Source organism: Protomyctophum bolini, assembly GCF_963924005.1.
Source record: "Protomyctophum bolini genome assembly, chromosome: 11".
NCBI classification, from domain to species: domain Eukaryota; kingdom Metazoa; phylum Chordata; class Actinopteri; order Myctophiformes; family Myctophidae; genus Protomyctophum; species Protomyctophum bolini.
Genome location: NC_137872.1, coordinates 2,989,305 through 3,007,874, shown reverse-complemented (window position 1 = coordinate 3,007,874; position 18,570 = coordinate 2,989,305). Strand labels below are relative to the sequence as shown.

General features: G+C 42.2%; 2 protein-coding genes and 1 long non-coding RNA gene across 4 annotated transcripts; 1 reads left to right on the top strand and 2 right to left on the bottom strand.

Moving 5' to 3' along the window:
* Positions 1-2,688: 2,688 nt before the first annotated feature.
* On the bottom strand, positions 2,689-5,262 carry rbx1 (ring-box 1, E3 ubiquitin protein ligase; the record flags this gene model as incomplete). Of its 2 annotated transcripts, XM_080776144.1 has the most annotated exons (5): positions 5,148-5,262; positions 4,403-4,481; positions 4,086-4,156; positions 3,235-3,320; positions 2,689-2,894 (listed from the first exon to the last, which is right to left on the bottom strand). In XM_080776144.1, exons 1-5 carry the CDS (start codon positions 5,226-5,228, stop codon positions 2,882-2,884), a joined length of 330 nt encoding a protein of 109 aa, XP_080632270.1. In that variant the 5' UTR covers positions 5,229-5,262. The 2 variants fall into 2 exon arrangements, with proteins under 2 accessions (XP_080632270.1, XP_080632271.1); XM_080776145.1 differs by lacking the exon at positions 2,689-2,894 and having other exon boundaries at positions 3,231-3,320.
* A 1,210-nt stretch (positions 5,263-6,472) lies between these two features.
* Positions 6,473-17,239, bottom strand: chadla (chondroadherin-like a; the record flags this gene model as incomplete). Its single annotated transcript, XM_080776459.1, has 10 exons — positions 6,473-6,764; positions 7,505-7,662; positions 8,174-8,526; positions 8,867-9,203; positions 10,128-10,396; positions 10,923-11,158; positions 12,031-12,176; positions 12,945-13,100; positions 13,285-13,479; positions 17,084-17,239. 10 exons carry the CDS (start codon positions 17,237-17,239, stop codon positions 6,473-6,475), a joined length of 2,298 nt encoding a protein of 765 aa, XP_080632585.1.
* Positions 14,861-15,761, top strand: LOC308323760. The gene is made up of 2 exons (XR_013964839.1): positions 14,861-14,997; positions 15,246-15,761. It is a non-coding gene; the product is annotated as an uncharacterized lncRNA (long non-coding RNA).
* Positions 17,240-18,570: the final 1,331 nt, after the last annotated feature.

Sequence of the window (18,570 nt, the reverse complement as noted above, 5' to 3'; positions counted from 1 at the left end):
CAAACATTTCTAAATGTTGTGCTTTTAAAGTAGCATGTGACGTGTCAAACGTAGGGGGTTCTCATGATCTGAATCCATTCCAAGCATTAGTTTTGCACGACAAAAAATAGGGGAACCCCCTACCAACAGTCATAAAGGACTGAATCCTCTAAAAGAGCACTTAAAGGTTGCCCCTCACTTCACACAGGTGTGATTTTTGACTTGTTTTTGAAGTGTGGAATATTTTCAGGTTTTTTGGTTTTGTTCCTCCAAACCAAAGAAATGCATACGTATAGCCTATGTGGATAGTACCTAAAGATGTTTTCATTTAATTCGTTTTAGTCTGGTCCACATTCCAAGATCCAACTTTTTTTCTCACTGCAACAGACTAGCATGCAGTGCAGACATACATAGACATAGATCAACAAAATTAAGAAATTCCATAAATTTTTTTATGTAAGTAGGCTCGTAGTGATTGTATGCAGTGCATTTTGAGCTTGTAGATTATTTTTGGTCCCATCCTGGAAGTGTGAACTATTTCGGGTCTCGAGCTAAAAAGGTAGATGATGCCTCTTTTATGTACAAATTTAAATCCCATTCAAAATTTGGACAATAGAGAGTATGCGCGTGACATCATCATCAAACCAGGAAGTTATGCAGGAACGCCTACAGAGTGGCAAAAAAACTACTTTCTGGCCTCGACAGCCCAGACATCCAAACAGAAAAGTCTGAAATCTGATTGCATTAAACAACGTTAAACAATGTTAAACTCACTTCGCATGTTGCTTTGCCACTCGATGTGCCATTCACTATAAGCATGCACATACCCTCTATTCTGGTGCAACCAAGTGTGTGTGTATATATATATATGAACTACTTTAATATCCTGACCAGAGGCATGCTGCTAATCCTCTGTGGGTTCTCTTATCCTTTTAAGTATGCGTGGGCCATAATATAGCACTAGTAATCTGTGGCTTGCACTTAGAAGTATAAACCAGGGCAGGCAGTGTCTGAGGCCCAAGAGGCCAGACCAGGCCACTGACCACCAGCTACCGTAATCAGGATTATCACATTATAACATGTGACTGAGTCAAAGCAACACATATTAATTTGCTCCAGCCAAACAAACTCCTGTCAAGACTGTTGACAGTGACACCATGGCTGTATAAAGAAAGGTAACAAAGGAAATAGAGCATGCACCTCCACTCTAGCCCAGGTGCTAGACAAAAAGGCAGTACAAGATGAAAAATAGAGTCTGCAACACTGGTATGAAACTCAGCTCCACTGGTTTAAACCAGTGGAGCCGATTTTCATACCAGTGTTGCAGACTCTATTTTTCATCTTGTATAAAGAAAGGTGGCATAGAGAAAGTCGTTATCCATTGTGTGCAGGAATATTGAAAGGAACTGTAATAGAGGTGCAATAGTTCAAATTAAAATCGATAATGTAATTTTATTAGATGAATTGATCCCCATTTAGGGCTCATCAGGTACATTTGATTTATTTTTAATCAAGCTAATTTAATTAAGCACTGAGGCACTTGATTTGCTATTTCACTATTTTTGTAAAGGGTGGTTAATTTATTTGACACGGATATTAAAATACACAGGCTATCTATCGCCTCCTAATAATCTGTATATGTTCACTGAGAACATTAAGATTTTTGTCCCCCTGAGAAGAATCTGTTTTGAGGGATTAGGGTATAGTATTAAGAACTTAAACCCTAGCATGCCTATTCTGAAGGGCAGGGAATTTGGCAAAAAGCCAATCGAGAAGCTCAGTGCGTCGCACCGACACAAATTGTGAACATGGAGATCTGCTATTTTGGCAAATAGATTTTAGTAGAGTAGACGGAACTTGGAAGGTTTTAATGTTTGCAGATTCATACAGTATCACCAGTCCCAATGGCACATAACTGAACAGTCATGCAGTGATGGGATGTGGTAGAATACAATGGAGAACTTTAATACACCACAGCCTAAATGATCAAACTTATGTTGTGCAAATAAGACAAAGTAACAGCACAAACTACTGTAACCATGAACGAACCGGGGGAGAAAAATAAAGTATGATACCCCAGACACAAATCTGTAGATGTTCTACACTACAGCATACGTGTAACTTATTTGCAAGCCATTTTAGCCGTCGGCATCATAATGTTGCTTCTGGTTCCAAACAAGAGTGACCTGCAAGCATTAGGTGCCGTTATGGGTATCTAACAAAAGTTAGGAGTCTATTGGGAATTCCATAGTAGCGTTAGTGACCCTTACATTTCAGTCTGCACTAGTAAAGCAATTAGTCCATTTACTCATCTGCCTAAAAACAGCTTCCGTTGGAACATGGGCTACTCTGTACAAGACACTGGCAACGCTGCATGGATGGAGGCACACCCGTCAAGCACGACCCATACTGAGTTAGTACACATCAGAATCATACTGTATGAGTTAGTACACATCAGCATCTCATACTGTATGAGTTAGTACACATCAGCATCTCGCTCGTAGAGCTCGGCAGTCAGTTTGTTGGTCAATAAATGGAAAGCTAATACAATGGAGCTTCACAAGCCCTGGGAAATGTTAAATTCAATGCATGGGTAAGATTAGAACAGCTGCTGGAAAACGTACAGCCACTGCTTTAGAGTCATAGATATAAGGGACCACCACACCTGCATGAGACTCGAAATAGAATAATTACTTCATTTAAACAACGTTGTGGTAGATCAGATGTTTATTCCTTTACCATACTTAACTTGCAGCAAACCAAACTTAGAAAAAGCGTTTAAAACATCTGCAAATGTGAGGGATGACAATAGGGGGGGGGGCATAACCATAAACTGGGGGGAACGAAATAGTCTGAGACACTGAGAAGAATGTCAAGAAGTGGTCCAGTGTTTTCAGTTAGGTTAGTGTCCATACCTGTACAACGAAAAGAGGGGGAAGGGTACAAGAGGATGCACCGTCAGTACAAAGTTTATACATCATATTCTCTCATCTGTGGGCAAGCAAATTTAAAAAAAATCACAGAGCTCCTGAACACATAATAGAGGACTAATATTTACTCCAGCAGTGATAGCATGTTCTACCCACTACATTAAACAATAAACAGCATTCTACAGTGCTCTTAAAATAGACATGATTCTCATATATAAGGTTTGCATAAATAGTACAGGGGACTATATGACTAAAAACCTGATAACCACAGCTCACTTCTCCATAAATAAAGCCATCTTAATTTCACTAGAACAACAATACTCACTTCTGAAACTCCCATTCCCTGTTGTCTAGAGGGCACACCTGTCTGGTCTTCAGCCAGCGAGAAATACAGTGGAAGTGGAAAGCGTGCTGTGAAAAAAGTAAATATTAAATACAATACATTTTCACTTCAGGGGTCATTTTAATAGATGAACCACTAAAAATAAGCACTGACTTACACCGGGGCTCCACCGGGCACTTCAGCGTCACCTCTCCGTCACCGTCGTCAGGGAATGTTCCCTTTTTAAAATCAATGAAGGGTGGCTCCACTGCCCGCGCTGCGTGAATGCATTAAAATTGCCCCGGTTCGTTTTTTGACGCACGCGACGGAACGAGTTTGGTGGAGCCCCGGCGTTATGTATCAAGAGATCTTGTTTTCACCCTAAAATCTAATCATGGAAGGAAGAAGTGTGTGTGTAAGAGCCATGAATTGGAAATGATGTGCGATGAGTTCAATGAGTGGGCTGTCACGGGTGATTAATGTGGTTGATTGACAGGCAGAGGGGCGGACCTGTTTCGTTGAATACTTCACCCATAGTTCACCTGTTTCACACAGTGAGAGAGAGGGGGTGCGTGGGAAGCCGCACTTTTGTTGACCGCTTTATTTACTTTATTTATTTACTTTATCTAAGTTGGATCGCTGTGACTTATTTTCTTTATGTTTGAGCACCGTTTCAGTTATGTACCTACTTTCAATAAAACACATTTAACGCATTATTTTGGACCCAGCGAGATCCCTTTGTTTGGAGCGCGTCTGACAACCCGGCCCATCCCATCGCCTCTCAGCGACTTATTTATACATCTATATCTCTCATAGTCGCTCAACAGTGTGTGCAATCAATCAATCTCACTCACATTGCAGACGCCCCAGGCAACAGTGCACTCCTCGGATGTGGCCGAGGCTTGGTTGGCCTGGCACTCTATACCTGAGGGGAGAAAAGAGGAAACAAGGCTCAAAATACTGTCTGAAAACACCATTATTTCTTGAATATAAATTCCATGTAAATACACAGTCCAAACATCATGACGCAGAGACCCCCAGAGGTCGTCCTACAACATAAATGTGCTGAATATTAAACTATTCACTGAATATTGAAAGGTAGGTTTTTTCAATCAAAAGATGACACTGTCAAACCTAGCATCAACTTTCACTGAAAGTAAAGTGAACTCACAGAGATCCATGATGTGATTGCGGCAGATGGCACAGTTGTCCACTACAATGTCCCAGGCCCACAATGCCACAGCATTCCACTGTTTGAGAAGCAGAATAAAGATAAAAATACATTACATTATTAAACACATTCGCCAATCAATGCCCTGCCAGGCGGCACAAGAACTGTACCTCACATGGGAAAGACATACAATAGAATGGATATTATTTAATATACATAGTAGTTAGTCTACATTTACTGGTTGTATAGTCTTGTGTAGCAGTAGTACATTATATAAACCGATATGTTGATATTCTAAAGTCACAGACGAAACGAACAGATATAACAATGTCGCCAGGTGCCAAACAAGGTGCGTTCACATTGAAGAGGAAGTGGCTAAGCTAGCACAATAATCGCATTAATTAATCGTCTTAAGTCAGCGTGGCCACTAGAGAGATATGAACTAATGTAAAACATTCAGCTTAACCAAGGGTCAATTCTCGATTTTATGAAATAACATTGTTAATGTTAACATATATAACAAATGACATACATATGTTTTGCATTCATTCAAACGAACTTGCACTTGACGATGTGCACATTCATGCTAACAAAGCTAGTTGAAGTTAGCACGCCGAACACTACATTGTGTTCTTATTGGGCACGCGCGTGGTTATCGAGACCCGAACCAACACTGTTCTGCGCATAAAACATTGCTTTACGCTTTAACCCAATTAAATGAAATAAAACGTCAGACAAACTTCACCTTCTTCACTTCAAAGCGCTTCTTGCTAGCTCCGCTGTTTGCGCCGCTTGGCGTATCAACATCCATCGCTGCTGCTGCCATTTTGACGAAAGCAATATTCTCCTCTTAAGAGCTGTCGACCAATCAGCGTGACGATACGGACCGGAAACGCTACCCATGTGTTTTAAAGGGGATGTTGGGATTACATTTTCGGTCGGCACATTTGGGGTTGTTGTTATTTATAACTCTGTGGTTCAGATTTGGCACTTTTCTGTGTTATTCGTGCATTTATGAATGTGGATGTTGACACTGGTTGGTTGTTAGAAGTTAAAAAGTCAGGTTCTACCGAGATTTGAACTCGGATCGCTGGATTCAGAGTCCAGAGTGCTAACCATTACACCATAGAACCGCTGCAGTCGCACAAAACCTTTTATCATTTATTAATGTACAAATAAGGGCATGCCCATATCGAGATTTTTTATTATACCGGAGTATTTACCGTCACGTTTTAAGAGCGTGCAGAGTGTTACAAACTTAAGAAAACACCATCACACAAAAACAAATCGCACATGTTCATGGCATGGTATGCTATCCATAAACTGTTTCATAAACCTGCTGGCTGCTGCCATCTATTGTTAAGAAATGACATTACAGACTGTATTTTGATTTATTGAATACTTTAGTCAGAAATTCAAACAGCATTTTCATTGTGGTCCGATGTATTCAATTCAACAACACGGCATACAAATATTCTGTTACTTGATAGTCATTTAGTTTGAGCTCGTTTGAATTAAAGCACAAAAGATTACAACTATAGAAACAGATTATATGAATTAATTCCCATACAGAATTATACTTCTGTATTGATTGAAATATTTATTATTTATGTCAAGCACAAACTCAATACAACGACTGTTAACTGTGAGTGGACGACCCAATTAAGCATTACACTTGTTTACAAGAGGGTCCACCATGTTCAATTCATCAAAACATTTAGAGACTACAAATAGACACTTCTATGTAGTTAAAGAACAGAACAGGAATTCATCATAAAGGAAGCAAAAAGGGAAAAGAAACATATACAGTGAGGGGGAAAAGGGGGGGGGGGGCGGTGGGGGGGGGATTCAGATTTTACGGGGGCCAGTTTCGAATTGCAGCCGTCCGTAGATGCCCTTTGAGAGCGGTTTTGAAGGAGTCAAGGGATTCACATGTCTTAATGACTGTTGGTAGGGCGTTCCACATTTTGGTGGCATAGGAGCGAAAATAATTGAGTCCCTTGTTTGTGCCGAATCTGGGTTGTACATGGTTTGTTGCACTCCCTCTGGTGTTGTGGGTGTGGACTTGTATTACACTGTCTTCTTCTCCTTGTTGTTTTTGGTTAGCGGTGGTGGTGCTTTACGCTTCTTGACTTTGTTTTTTTGGGGAGGCTTCCCCCTCCTGGTTGGCTTGGCTTTGCCTGGAGAGATCTTTACGAGAGTGGGTTTGGGTTTATTGGGTTTTGGGGCCTTGATGACAGTCACTGGCTCCTTGTCTAGTGGACAGGCCTTGGTGACGACGACATCCCGGATGCTTTGACCTCTGAGCTCAGGGGGATGACCGCAGGTGGCCGTCACCTCCAGAGTTACATTCTCCATCCATCTGAGAAAAAGAGAGAAAGGAAGTTAAGTCAATATAGTCAGTATAAGCAGAGGTGGAATGGGTCAAAAATGTGGCCCGGCCTGACATTTGACCCAGACCGGCCCACCAATAAGCGGCACTCATATCCGGCCCACTCCGTCGCACCGGCCCATTCATTGGTCTGCCCACCGGGCCACCGGACAGAACTAATTAATTATGACGAATTCCCGTTCTGTTCTTTGGCTTTATAGAAGTGTCTATTTGTACGTCTCTAAATGTTTTGATGAATTGAACAAGGTGGACCCTCTTGTAAACAAGTGTAATGCCTTGTGTAATGCCAAGTGTATTGAGTTGTGCTTGAATTGTACTGTAATTCTGCAAACTGTTAATAAATATTTCAATCAATCAATCAATCAAACAAACAAACAAACATATGTCTGGTACGTCAAGTGGCCTGTGTCAGTATAAGTCAGTAAGAAAGTAGATAGCAGGAAAACATAGACTGAGAATAATAATAATAATGCATACGATTCATAATCATATCGCGCTTTTCAAGGTACTCAAAGTCGCTTTTAAGGACAAAAGAATAAAAACAATTGTATTAGAAATACAAAAATACAATCAGTAAACTCTAGTTTTTATCAAATTTAACTAGTGCATTTTTACTACTAACTAAAGACTATGGGAGACGAACAGTGGTAATGTCGCTTGGCCTGTAGAAGCCTCTTCGGGTCAGGACGGAGCAGTTGGTGAACACTGACCTTAGCAGAGGACAGTCACACTGCAGGGGGTTGTCCTGTAGATGGACCATCTCCAGGCTGGTGAAAGGCCTCAGGTCAGGAACGTCTCCTAGCTGGTTCCCTTGAATAGACAGAACCCTCAGGCCAGACTCCAGCCCTGCCAATGAGTCCCTGGACATCTAGTCGTGTGAGAGAGTCTGTTATTATTATGCCAGTCCATAGAAAGGAGAAATATTTTTGGATCACATCGAAGAGTGCATTTGATTCTGTGTAGGACGGAACCCACCTTAACGTGCACACATGCATTACACAACCCATGTACCACTTGGAAATTATTATTATTTTTTCTTTTCTCTTTTATTTCTCTTTTTTTCTTTGTTTCTTCATTGTTGTTTTTATGTAAGTAACTGTCTTGTATGTAAGTCTGCTGTGTTGTCCTTGTGTCTATGTAAATAAAACGCTAAAAATAAATGATGGAGGAAAAAAAAGAAAGGAGAAATAGAAAAGAGAATGTTTTTAAGTTGAAGAGCGGAGGAGGGAGAGGGAGGTGAATAGAGCAAGAAGAAACAATGAAAGGAGGCGAGTCGGAGGAGAGCAGACTCCAGAGGTATGTTTCTCAGAATGTTTTGGATGAATCAGACTTAGTGAAACTGTGCACAGCAGCACAGTGTTAAGTTTAGGGGTACTTAACTTCTCTATACCCATCTCCTCCATGTATAGCCTTCTCAAGCTGTCGGATATAGGTTGGAATGCATGTGGTCCCACCCAGGGCATTGGATTCCTCGATAGGTTCAACTCCTCCAGACTGGAAGCCTTGGACAGAGCCTTAGTGGGCACTTCGGTGAGCTTATTGGAATCAAGGTGAAGTGTTTCCAGGTAGGCAGAGTCCAGGGCATCGTTGGCGATGGCCGTTATGGTGTTGTTGGTCAGGTAGAGCCCTCTGAGGTTGGGGCCCGTCGAGGACAGCAAACCAGCAGGCTCTAGTTTGGAGATGGCATTTTTCTCCAGGTGTAACACATGTAACGCAGGCAGGGTCACCAGAGCTACAGGTCAGAAAGAGATCGAGACAAGACAGGCAGGAATTCAGGAAGAAAGAAATACAGACAAGACTAGTTTGTTTATATTCTAGGGCTGTATTTTGCGTGTGTTAAGTACCAGGTCTTATTCCCTAACTTGAGTAAACTAAAGACCTGGAGGCGTGATCAATGCCATTTGGCTATTCTGAGTGGCCAAAGAGCATTGATCACGCCTCCAGGTCTTTAGTTTACTCAAGTTAGGGAATAAGACCTGGTACTTAAGACACGCAAAATACAGCCCATTATATAGCTTCTATATTTATTATTCTATATGTCTAGCCAGACCTGACCTGAGTGGCAACTGTACCTGATCCAGGAAACGTGGCCAGCCGGTTCCCTTCTATGTGTAGGTAAAGGAGACCGGGAGCTCCCGTGAACGTGTTGGGGCCCAGAGCTGTGAGGTCGTTGTCCGACAGATATAAGTAGACCAGAGCTTTCATTCCCCGGAAGGCGCCAGCGTCGACCTCGTGGATCTGACAGAACTCCAGGTGGAGGGACACGACCTGGCCGGTGCCGGGGAAGCTGTTGCCGGGGAGGTGGTGGAAGTGGTTGCTGCGGAGGTCGAGGAGCTGCGTTTTGCGATGGAAGCCCCGTGGGACTTTGGTGTGACCGCGGCCTTCACATGTGGCGTGGTGGGCGTCGACCTGAGAAAGATCATTATGTTATATAAAGTTACTGTTATGTCTGTCTGTCTGTCTGTCTGTCTGTCTGTCAAGGTAACATCAGCCCTCTGCAGAGCCATTGTCACAACAGCTATATTCATTATTGTTTTGGAATTTAATTGATTTAAAAAAATCACACCCGTGTGAAGTGAGGGGCGCTCTTATCATCATACATCATCTCATGAACAACTGAATTTATGTGATTGGTTTGCCGATTTGCTCGTCTACATATGACGTAACTTTTCCCTTCATTTTCGACGGCATTTAATGTTTGTGTTGCCACAAATGTATGTCATATTTGAGGCACACATATGACCTAATTTCTCCTTCCATTGTCAATGGCAAATATGAGACGTGTGGGGACAAAAGCTGTATATAGGAGGGGCTAGCGCCCCTCAAAACAAAAATAGATATATACAAAAATAAATAATGCCCCTTGAGCAGATTGTTGAGGGCTGACTCCTCCTGGAACTCAATGCTGGTGTGAAATGATGAAAATCAGTATAACTACCAACAGCAGACACTGATTTGCTTTACTTTACCGCATTGCGTCACTTTTTTAAAAACATTTTCAGCGGTGTCATACAAAACAGTAGTAATTACGCCTAATGATGAGTCACCCCCCTTTCCCCTCACTGTATATGTTTATTTTCCCTTTTCACCTCCTTTATGATGAATTCCTGTTCTGTTCTTTGACTTTAATGAAGTGTCTATTTGTACGTCTCTAAATGTTTTGATGAATTGAACAAGGTGGACCCTGTTGTAAACAAGTGCAATGCTTAATTGGGTCGTCCACTCACAGTTAACAGTCTTTGTATTGAGTTTGTGCTTGAAATGTAATGTAATTCTGCAAACTGTTAATAAATATTTCAATCAATCAATCAATCAATGAGTGACGCCACTCACGTCACAGTCACAGTTTCCCGGGCACTTGACTTTCTTCTTGGGCTTGACGGTGGGCTTGGCGGCACTTTCTCTCTTGTCCTCTTGCTCGTCAAACTCCTCCTTCAGCGTCTCCTCTCTGCTGCGGCAGCGCAGCTCCATGGGCCCCACGGCCTCCAGGGGCTCGTCTGAGAGATGAGCGGGCCCCGAGCAGGCCCCCAGCAGCTTCACACGGCTGCGTCGGGCCCACAGCTTCAAGGGCCTCATGAAGCAGTTACAATAGATGGGATTGCCTTTGGAAAACATCAAGAAGAATACAGGTAGTTGATATCACGTATACTGTGCCAGATGTATTTTTCTTATACAGAAATAAAAGTTAATTTAGAAAAAAGCTTACTTATTACTACTCATACTTTAGAATAGATAGACACAATTTCAGAAAATGCTACAATACATTGGATAATATGTTGGTATATTATACCACTGTATAATAAAATCTTTGAATACATATTCTTTCAGAGCCAACATTTTTAACTCAAATCTTTGCTTCTGGGGAGGTCCCTGGAACAACATATTTTCAAATGTGGGTCGGCAGCCAATTACATAATCTTGTGGATCCTTGAAATTAAATAGTTTGAGAATGACAACATGGGTTTTTCAGAAAACTGTCAGGATTTAGAAAGCATTTGTAGAATCGTCCTCAGGTCTAAATGGGTTAACACATTTATAGAATGTGCAATGTACTGTATGTGCAATAAAGCACGACCATGTATATACCATACATATATACATACCATATATACACCAAACATATATTACCAGTGAGGTTGAGTCGAGCCAGTTCCTTGGGGCCCGAGAGCGGCTCCAGGTAACGTAACTGGTTGTGGCTGAGGTCCAGATGGGAGAGAAGAGGAGCCTCGAACAGGGCAGATTCTGAGAGGTCCTGGAGGGACATGTTGTCCAGGTAGAGGTGTGTGAGCTTTGGCATGGAGACAGACCCCTCCCCTAGGTAGCTCATGGGGTTGTAGCTCATGTCCAGACGTGTGACCTGAAGTCTTTAACAAACGCACAGAAACAAACGATAAAGCACTCGTCTTAGTTTTAGTAGACGAAAACAACACTGTCCGACACCACGTGTCATTTCTGTCCATGCCTTCCTGCAATGGTTATCCTTGCTTCATATCACCCTGCAATGGTTATCCTTGCTTCATATCACCCTGCAATGGTTATCCTTGCTTCATATCACCCTGCAATGGTTATCCTTGCTTCATATCACCCTGCAATGGTTATCCTTGCTTCATATCACCCTGCAATGGTTATCCTTGCTTCATATCACCCTGCAATGGTTATCCTTGCTTCATATCACCCTGCAATGACGAAAAATGTTCGTCGACTACCTATTTTCACTGACAAAAACAAATGAAAAACTAAATGAAAACTTAAGCTACGATGACTAAAACTAAGACTAAATATACTGACAATTTCGTCGACAAATAAAAACTAGACTAAAATGTTAGGAAGGGACTAGTGGACAAGAGATCCAGTCATTTTACACTTGGTTGCATGCTGAAAATAGCTGATTTTATTATTGTAAAATGTTAACTTTTGTGTATGGTTTGCACTGCAGTTGTTTTTATTCTTTGTGAAGCACTTTGCAACCTTGTAGATCGGCTATTTTCAGCAAGTGTAAAAACACTCATTACGATGGCATCAAGATTCAAGACCCGCCAAAATACATTTTAGTCAACTAAATCTTATGACATTTACATACAACACTAAGACATTCCAGGTGACTAAAATGTGACTAAAACGAAATGAAGTTTCAGTCCAAAGACTATGACTAAACTAAAATAGAAATTTGCTGCCAAAAACAACATTGGATAGTGGATACTACTTAGGTAAAACATTTGAGTGCTTTTTCCTGTACCTGCTCATGCTCTCAGTGGGGAAGAACTGCAGCTCGTTGTGTTCCAGGCTGAGGCGTTTCAGGGTGAACAGCCCAGCGAAGGCCTCCATGGCCAGGTTGTTGATGGAGTTATGGCTGAGACGAAGCCACTTTATGTTCTGCAGGCCCTGGAAGTAACATATAGACGAAGCCACTTTATGTTCTGCAGGCCCTGGAAGTAACATATAGGGTCAAGCATAACGGATAATAAACGTGGTGCATATGCAATATATGCATCTCTTTCTTGAGTTTGTGTTAAGAATAATTATTCGAGACATTGCATGAGTGTTAATTCCTCTTCTGCACTAGGTATGTTGGTGTGTGGTTTTTTAATGTTGTACGGGTCACTGTGGGCCTTTGTTGTCTTGTATTGTGTATTGTTTGTATTGTATTGTATTGTATTGTATCTGTATGCTGCAGGGCGGGTCCTTGGGGTCCAAGACAAATTCCTCCCTTGGGAGACAAAATAAAGAAACCTTGAACCTTGAAGTGACAACCGTGACAACCGCTCTGGTAAAACTCTGTTTTAGTTTGTTGTTATTCAGAGATGGATGGTTAATAATCAACATCAAAATGGATTCCTTTGGCTCTATGCTAAGCTGCTCCACAAGCAGTCGGCACTGGTTCGCTGCACCTGGCCCGGCAGGTTTTGTTTTCGCTTCCCTGTTGGCCGTGTGTGGCTCTCTCTCTCCCGGTGCTGGCTGCGCCTCGGTGATGGCTGCGTGCGGGGTGCCCCTCCGTAGCCTGGCTAATAAGCCAGACTAACGGCTGATTCGGTCTGGTTTATTATTATTATTATGAACTGTGTGTATATGTTTGTACATTGTTAGAGTGGTGTGTGTGTGTGTGTGTGTGTGTGTGTGTGTGTGTGTGTGTGTGTGTGTGTGTGTGTGTACCTGGAAGGCCATGTTGGGGATATAAACCAGCTGGTTGTGAAACAGATCCAGCATGTTGAGGAAGCCCAGTTGGGTGAAGGCCCCGGGCTGGATCTCCTCTATACGGTTATGGTCCAAATGAAGCTCCTTTAGGGAGGACAGGCCGTCGAAGGCCTCCTGTTGGGGTGAGGACATAGACATTACAGGGTGAGGTGATGCAGTATAAAGGTGTGGACACCCCTAATTCATAATAATTTAGGCCTTTAGCAGATTAGCAGATCTGTTTATATACCGTATTATCGAAGTTCATTTCCAAAGTAAACAAAAGGCCTGAACGATGATGTCTCTGGATGTGTCTGACCTGAAACAGGATCTCTATGTGGTTGTTGGCCAGGTTGAGAGAGACCAGACGTCCCAGGTTCCTGAACGCTCCCTCCTTCACCTTCATGACGTTACTGCGCTGCAGGTTGAGGTGCGTGAGGTACGGCGTGTGGAGGAAGGCCCCCCTGGGCAGCACCTGCAGGTCGTTGTTCCTCAGGTCGACTTTTATTGTGATCTAGAAGACAGACGCAGAGGGACGTGCAGAGAGCGTTAGAGAGGGGCAGGGGCTGAAAGCCTGTGAGAGGGAACGTTTTATTTTATTTTAAATACTGTTTTTATTAAGCATTTTTTGTATGACAACATCAGAATATTATCGACAATGATAATGAGTAGTTCAGTTATATAAAATGAAAAAAAATGACAGGCAATGTAAATGTTCCACATACAATACATAATAAAAAATACATATAAATGTGATAAACATGAAAAAACAGTTAAACAATAACAAGTGTGAAACTTAATGGTGAAAAGCAACAGTTTTGAACATATGAGGTTTTCTCCTGACACATCATGGCACTGCCTGTGTGTGAACTACACAGCTGCTAATGTGTCACGGCCAATCAAATGATGCCAGCGGTGAAATGTTACAGATGGTGGCCATACCTGGAAGACAAAAGAAGAAAAATAACATAATTTAAGTCATGTTACAGATGGTGGCCATACCTGGAAGACAAAAGAAGAAAAATAACATAATTTAAGTCATGTTACAGATGGTGGCCATACCTGGAAGACAAAAGAAGAAAAATAACATAATTTAAGTCATGTTACAGATAGTGAACATACCTGGAACACAAAATATGAAAAACATAAAACATAATTTGTTGCTCAAAGTCAAATCAGTCAATACACACAATCACTCTACAATAAATCTACCAACAGGTTAAGACAAGAGAGAAATACAAATAAAAGCATTTCCAACTTTTTTTTAGATGAAAGCCAGGGCTTCAGTTCAGTCACTGGCTCACTTTAACCCATTTTAGGTGGAAACCCCTTTTGGTGTTAGCATTATGTTTGAATACAGTAAACTCCAGTTGAAGAATGTATTGCATCATATCACCCCCCTACCTCTCTCTCTCTCGTGTGTGTGTGTGTGTGTGTGTGTGTGTGTGTTGGGGGGGGGGGGGGGGGGCTGCAGGCCAAATACGAAGCGTGTGTGTGTGTAAAGGTGGGTCAAACGAGGATTCTGCCCGTTGCTGTTGGTCAGAATCCTCATATCTCCATAATTATTTTTCATAATTCTCCCATAAATTAACACACAATCATACTACATCGGTCACATGAGTAGCAAAAGAAAAGCATATATATATATATAAGCTCAAACCGCGTCGCATTGCAGATCTGCTATTTTTTGCTGAATTAATAAACTTAATGGTGAAAAGCAACAGTTTTGAACATATGAGGTTTTCTCCTGACACATCATGGCACTGCCTGTGTGTGAACTACACAGCTGCTAATGTGTCACGGCCAATCAAATGATGCCAGCGGTGAAAACACCCTCGTTTGGAGCACATAAAAAGTCAGACCCAGACAGCAAAACACACCATCCTTCAAGGAGACCCCGACCCGATCTCCACGGACACACACCCTTCTAGAAGACCCCGACCCCCAATCTCCACGGACACAGAGACCACCTCTCAGGCTGACATAATGCTGAGACCTCAACTCCTGTGCTTCCTGGGCCTCATGGCGCTAGGTAATATATTAATTGTTATTGTATTGTTTCATGTGCTTCCATAATAATATGGTTTTAAGGACCCCAGTTTTGACTCTTGCTTTAAATACTTTTATTCTCAACCGTTTTATTTCTGGAACCATAAATAGTTCTTCTATGGCATCACTCTCATTTGGCACCTCTATTTCTCTCTCTCTCCCTGTGTGTGTGTGTGTGTGTGTGTGTGTGTGTGTGTGTGTGTGTGTGTGTGTGTCTGTGTGTGTGCATAGGCCCTGTGCACGCCAGTCCCTCTGCTGAGCTGGAGCGTGGGAGCTGTCCCATGTTCTGGTTCAGCTTCAACGGTCGCTGCTTCTCTTACGTACAGACACAGCTGACCTGGAACGACGCAGAGAAAAACTGCCAGTCTCAAGATGCCCAGCTGGCGTCCATCCACAGCGAGGCGGAGAACACCTTTGTCCGTACGCTGATCGAGCACAGTGACCCAACGCATGATCCCACCTGGATTGGACTGCATGACTTCTTCTTCGAGGGTGGATGGATGTGGACTGATGGCTCCGATGTGAACTACACCAAGTGGCGTCGTTATCAGCCAAGCGGTGGTACGAGTGAACAATGTGTGCTCACATACGGTGCACTTCTATGGCACGACTACCCATGTTATTATGCATGGCCTTCTGTGTGTGTACGTCGTGAATAAACATGTCCTCGTTGAGTGGAACGTGTGATTCAACTCTCACTGACTTGTGCCGAGTCTCCACAATAAAAGAGCATGACATGAATAATAATCCATGTGTTTTCTGGTGCCGTCATTTCAGAGTGTCTCCGTCGTTGGTATCACAATGATTCAAGGTATTAATTCAATTAAAAAACAACGTGAAATGTATTTGTACATTATATATCAGACACCGTGGGGTGGGGGTGGGGCATCTTTCATGGTACTTTCAAAGAGGAGGAAAGCCTTGTTTTCGACCATTAAACTGGTCTTCATCAGGGCAAGAATGACCCAAAATGTGCATTTTTAATCATTAATGTATAACACATATTTAAAAGAACACAACAGAATGGGTGTGCATGATGATTGAGAGTGCAGTAAAACTTTGAATAAAAATAATGTCACTGATAAATGGGGTTTTAAGTGTTTCAACGGGTCAGCCAAATGAGATATATAAGGTATATAAGTATTAGTATTATATGAGATATCGGTATATAAGTATTAGTATATGCTTTAGCTATCGAAAAATAGCAGACCTACAAGCTCGTAGCTCGAGCTTGTAGGTCTGCTAGTATATGACTATAGGGTACCATTAGGGGGCGCCAGAAACAGAGAGAGAGATAGTGTTGCAATGTTGCCTGCTAATAAGAGAGAGAGAGAAAAATAGCAGATCTACAAGCTCATAGCGCGCCACCGAGTGGCGCGCTACGAGCTTGTAGGTCTGCTATTTTTGAGTGGTGCAACCACTCCTACAACCAGCAATGTCCTTGTACACCTATGTACCCATGTGGTCAAGTATGTATGTATGTATGTATGTACCCACCCATGTGGTCATGAGCACCAGTATATGACTATAGGGTACCATTAGGGGGCGCCAGAAACAGAGAGAGAGATAGTGTTGCAATGTTGCCTGCTAATAAGAGAGAGAGAGAGAGAGAGAGAGAGAGAGAGAACTGTCGGGATGTAGAAGACTTTTTTTTTTTTTTATAGAATCTGATCTCAGGTCTAAATGTCTTAACCCATTCTGAACGGGAACCCATTTTGAACGCAAAAATACTGTGTTCAAGTTCAGGAGACTTCGGGAAAAAAGCAATTCTCCTGAATGCTGCCTTCCTTCCGGCATGTTGCACTGCCAATAACTGAGGGGAAACGATATTTCATGTTCTTTTGTATGCAAGTAGGAAAATGACAAATAAAGTGATTCTGAATATAAAGGCAAGGCAAGTCTAATTTATTTCCACGCGTTTGATAAGGCAAGTCAAAGGGCTTTACACGTACGTTAAGACACATCATAAAGGGACCATGTGAAAAAATGTAAATTCAAATAAAACAGGAAAAAGAGAGAATAACAAAAACACAAGCAGAAAAAAGAAAAACAATATTATTTATCCTTACCTCATCTATGGTTGGTGGAACCTGGGTCAGGTTCTTGCCGATACAGGCGACGGTGAGTTTGGAGTCGTCACAGATACACGCCCGAGGACACTTTCCTGCTTCCACCGACACGCCGAGCGCCAGGAGCATCCATGACACCGCCGTGAAGAAACGCATCTGTGACGTCCAGGAAAAACAAAGAGTTTAAAGCCCTTAAAAAATAACTAGAGAAAGTTATTTTAGATCAAAGCTGTGAATGTGAAGTGAATGTTATAGCCTATATTATAAGCCTGTATTTGGTATAGGCTATCGTTTCATTTCATTCCCATATTGAAATTCACCTTTCAAAACTTAAAATTAACGTGCTTTGAAATATGTTTAAAAAAAACTTCTGAAACTATTTCATGAAATTAGTTTGCAAAAAAATACTACCATCAAAGTAAACCATATGCATCACTCACCATATTGAAGAATCTCACGGTCTTATCCGCTGCTGTGCAATTATAGAACTGCGTGAAATAAAAATGTTTACAGGACAAGAGGAGGCCGTTAAGAAGATGCAGTGTGGACTCCACCACTCGTCAACATAACAAGAGAGAATGGGCGATGTTCAACCACTTCGTCGTCTTCACGCACAGGTTCGACTTGGCATATCTCAGCAGCCCGAAGGCCACACATAGCTTTGGCAAATTCTTTCCGACGTGACCCCTAGTCCCTCGTCTCCTCGCGTCAAATTAACACCATGGCAACACAATTTCTGCTAAACTGAGAACGTTTGTGGCAATTATGTTCTTCAGTATACTGTAGTATACCACCTGGTATGGATGTTTGTCTGTGCAGCCCTAAAGTCACAACTGCTGCAACAACTGAACATTTGCTCAAAGATTGTTGGACAACAACTTCAGAAACTTCATGGCATCTCACTTCTATTTTGTAGCGATGATGGGCTTTAATCTCATTCTCTCAGCAAGATGATCAAGTGCCTCATATTGTCAAAACAGCACTAGAGAAAACGGCACACACTGGTTCCAAGCTGAACTAAGTGTTGCACTGTGACGAATTTGCGACCCAGAACATTGGTTGATAAAACACAAAACTTGTGTTGTCTCAAATATTCAAAGCATAAGTGTCAAAGCAAAGCAAAGTTATTTGTTTACCGAGGGAAGTGGACTAAGCTCAATAACTTGTTTACAGCCAGGCCCTGCTCATAGAACATTTCATGGTAGGGGTTCAGTGCCTTGCTCAAGGGCACTTCAGCGGTGGTAATTTTAACGTGCCGGTCCGGGGATTCGAACTGGCGACCTTCCGGTATCAAGACCGCTCCGCAAACCGTTCGGCCACCGCTGTCACTGGATCGAATGCCTGGCAGTTGCAGGATATCAGTTGAATGGAACCAGCCTTTATTCAAGCACACACACACACACACACACACACACACACACACACTGTACATACACACAGATATATATGAGAGCGCGAGAGAGAATAGTATTTTTATCTCCCCTTTT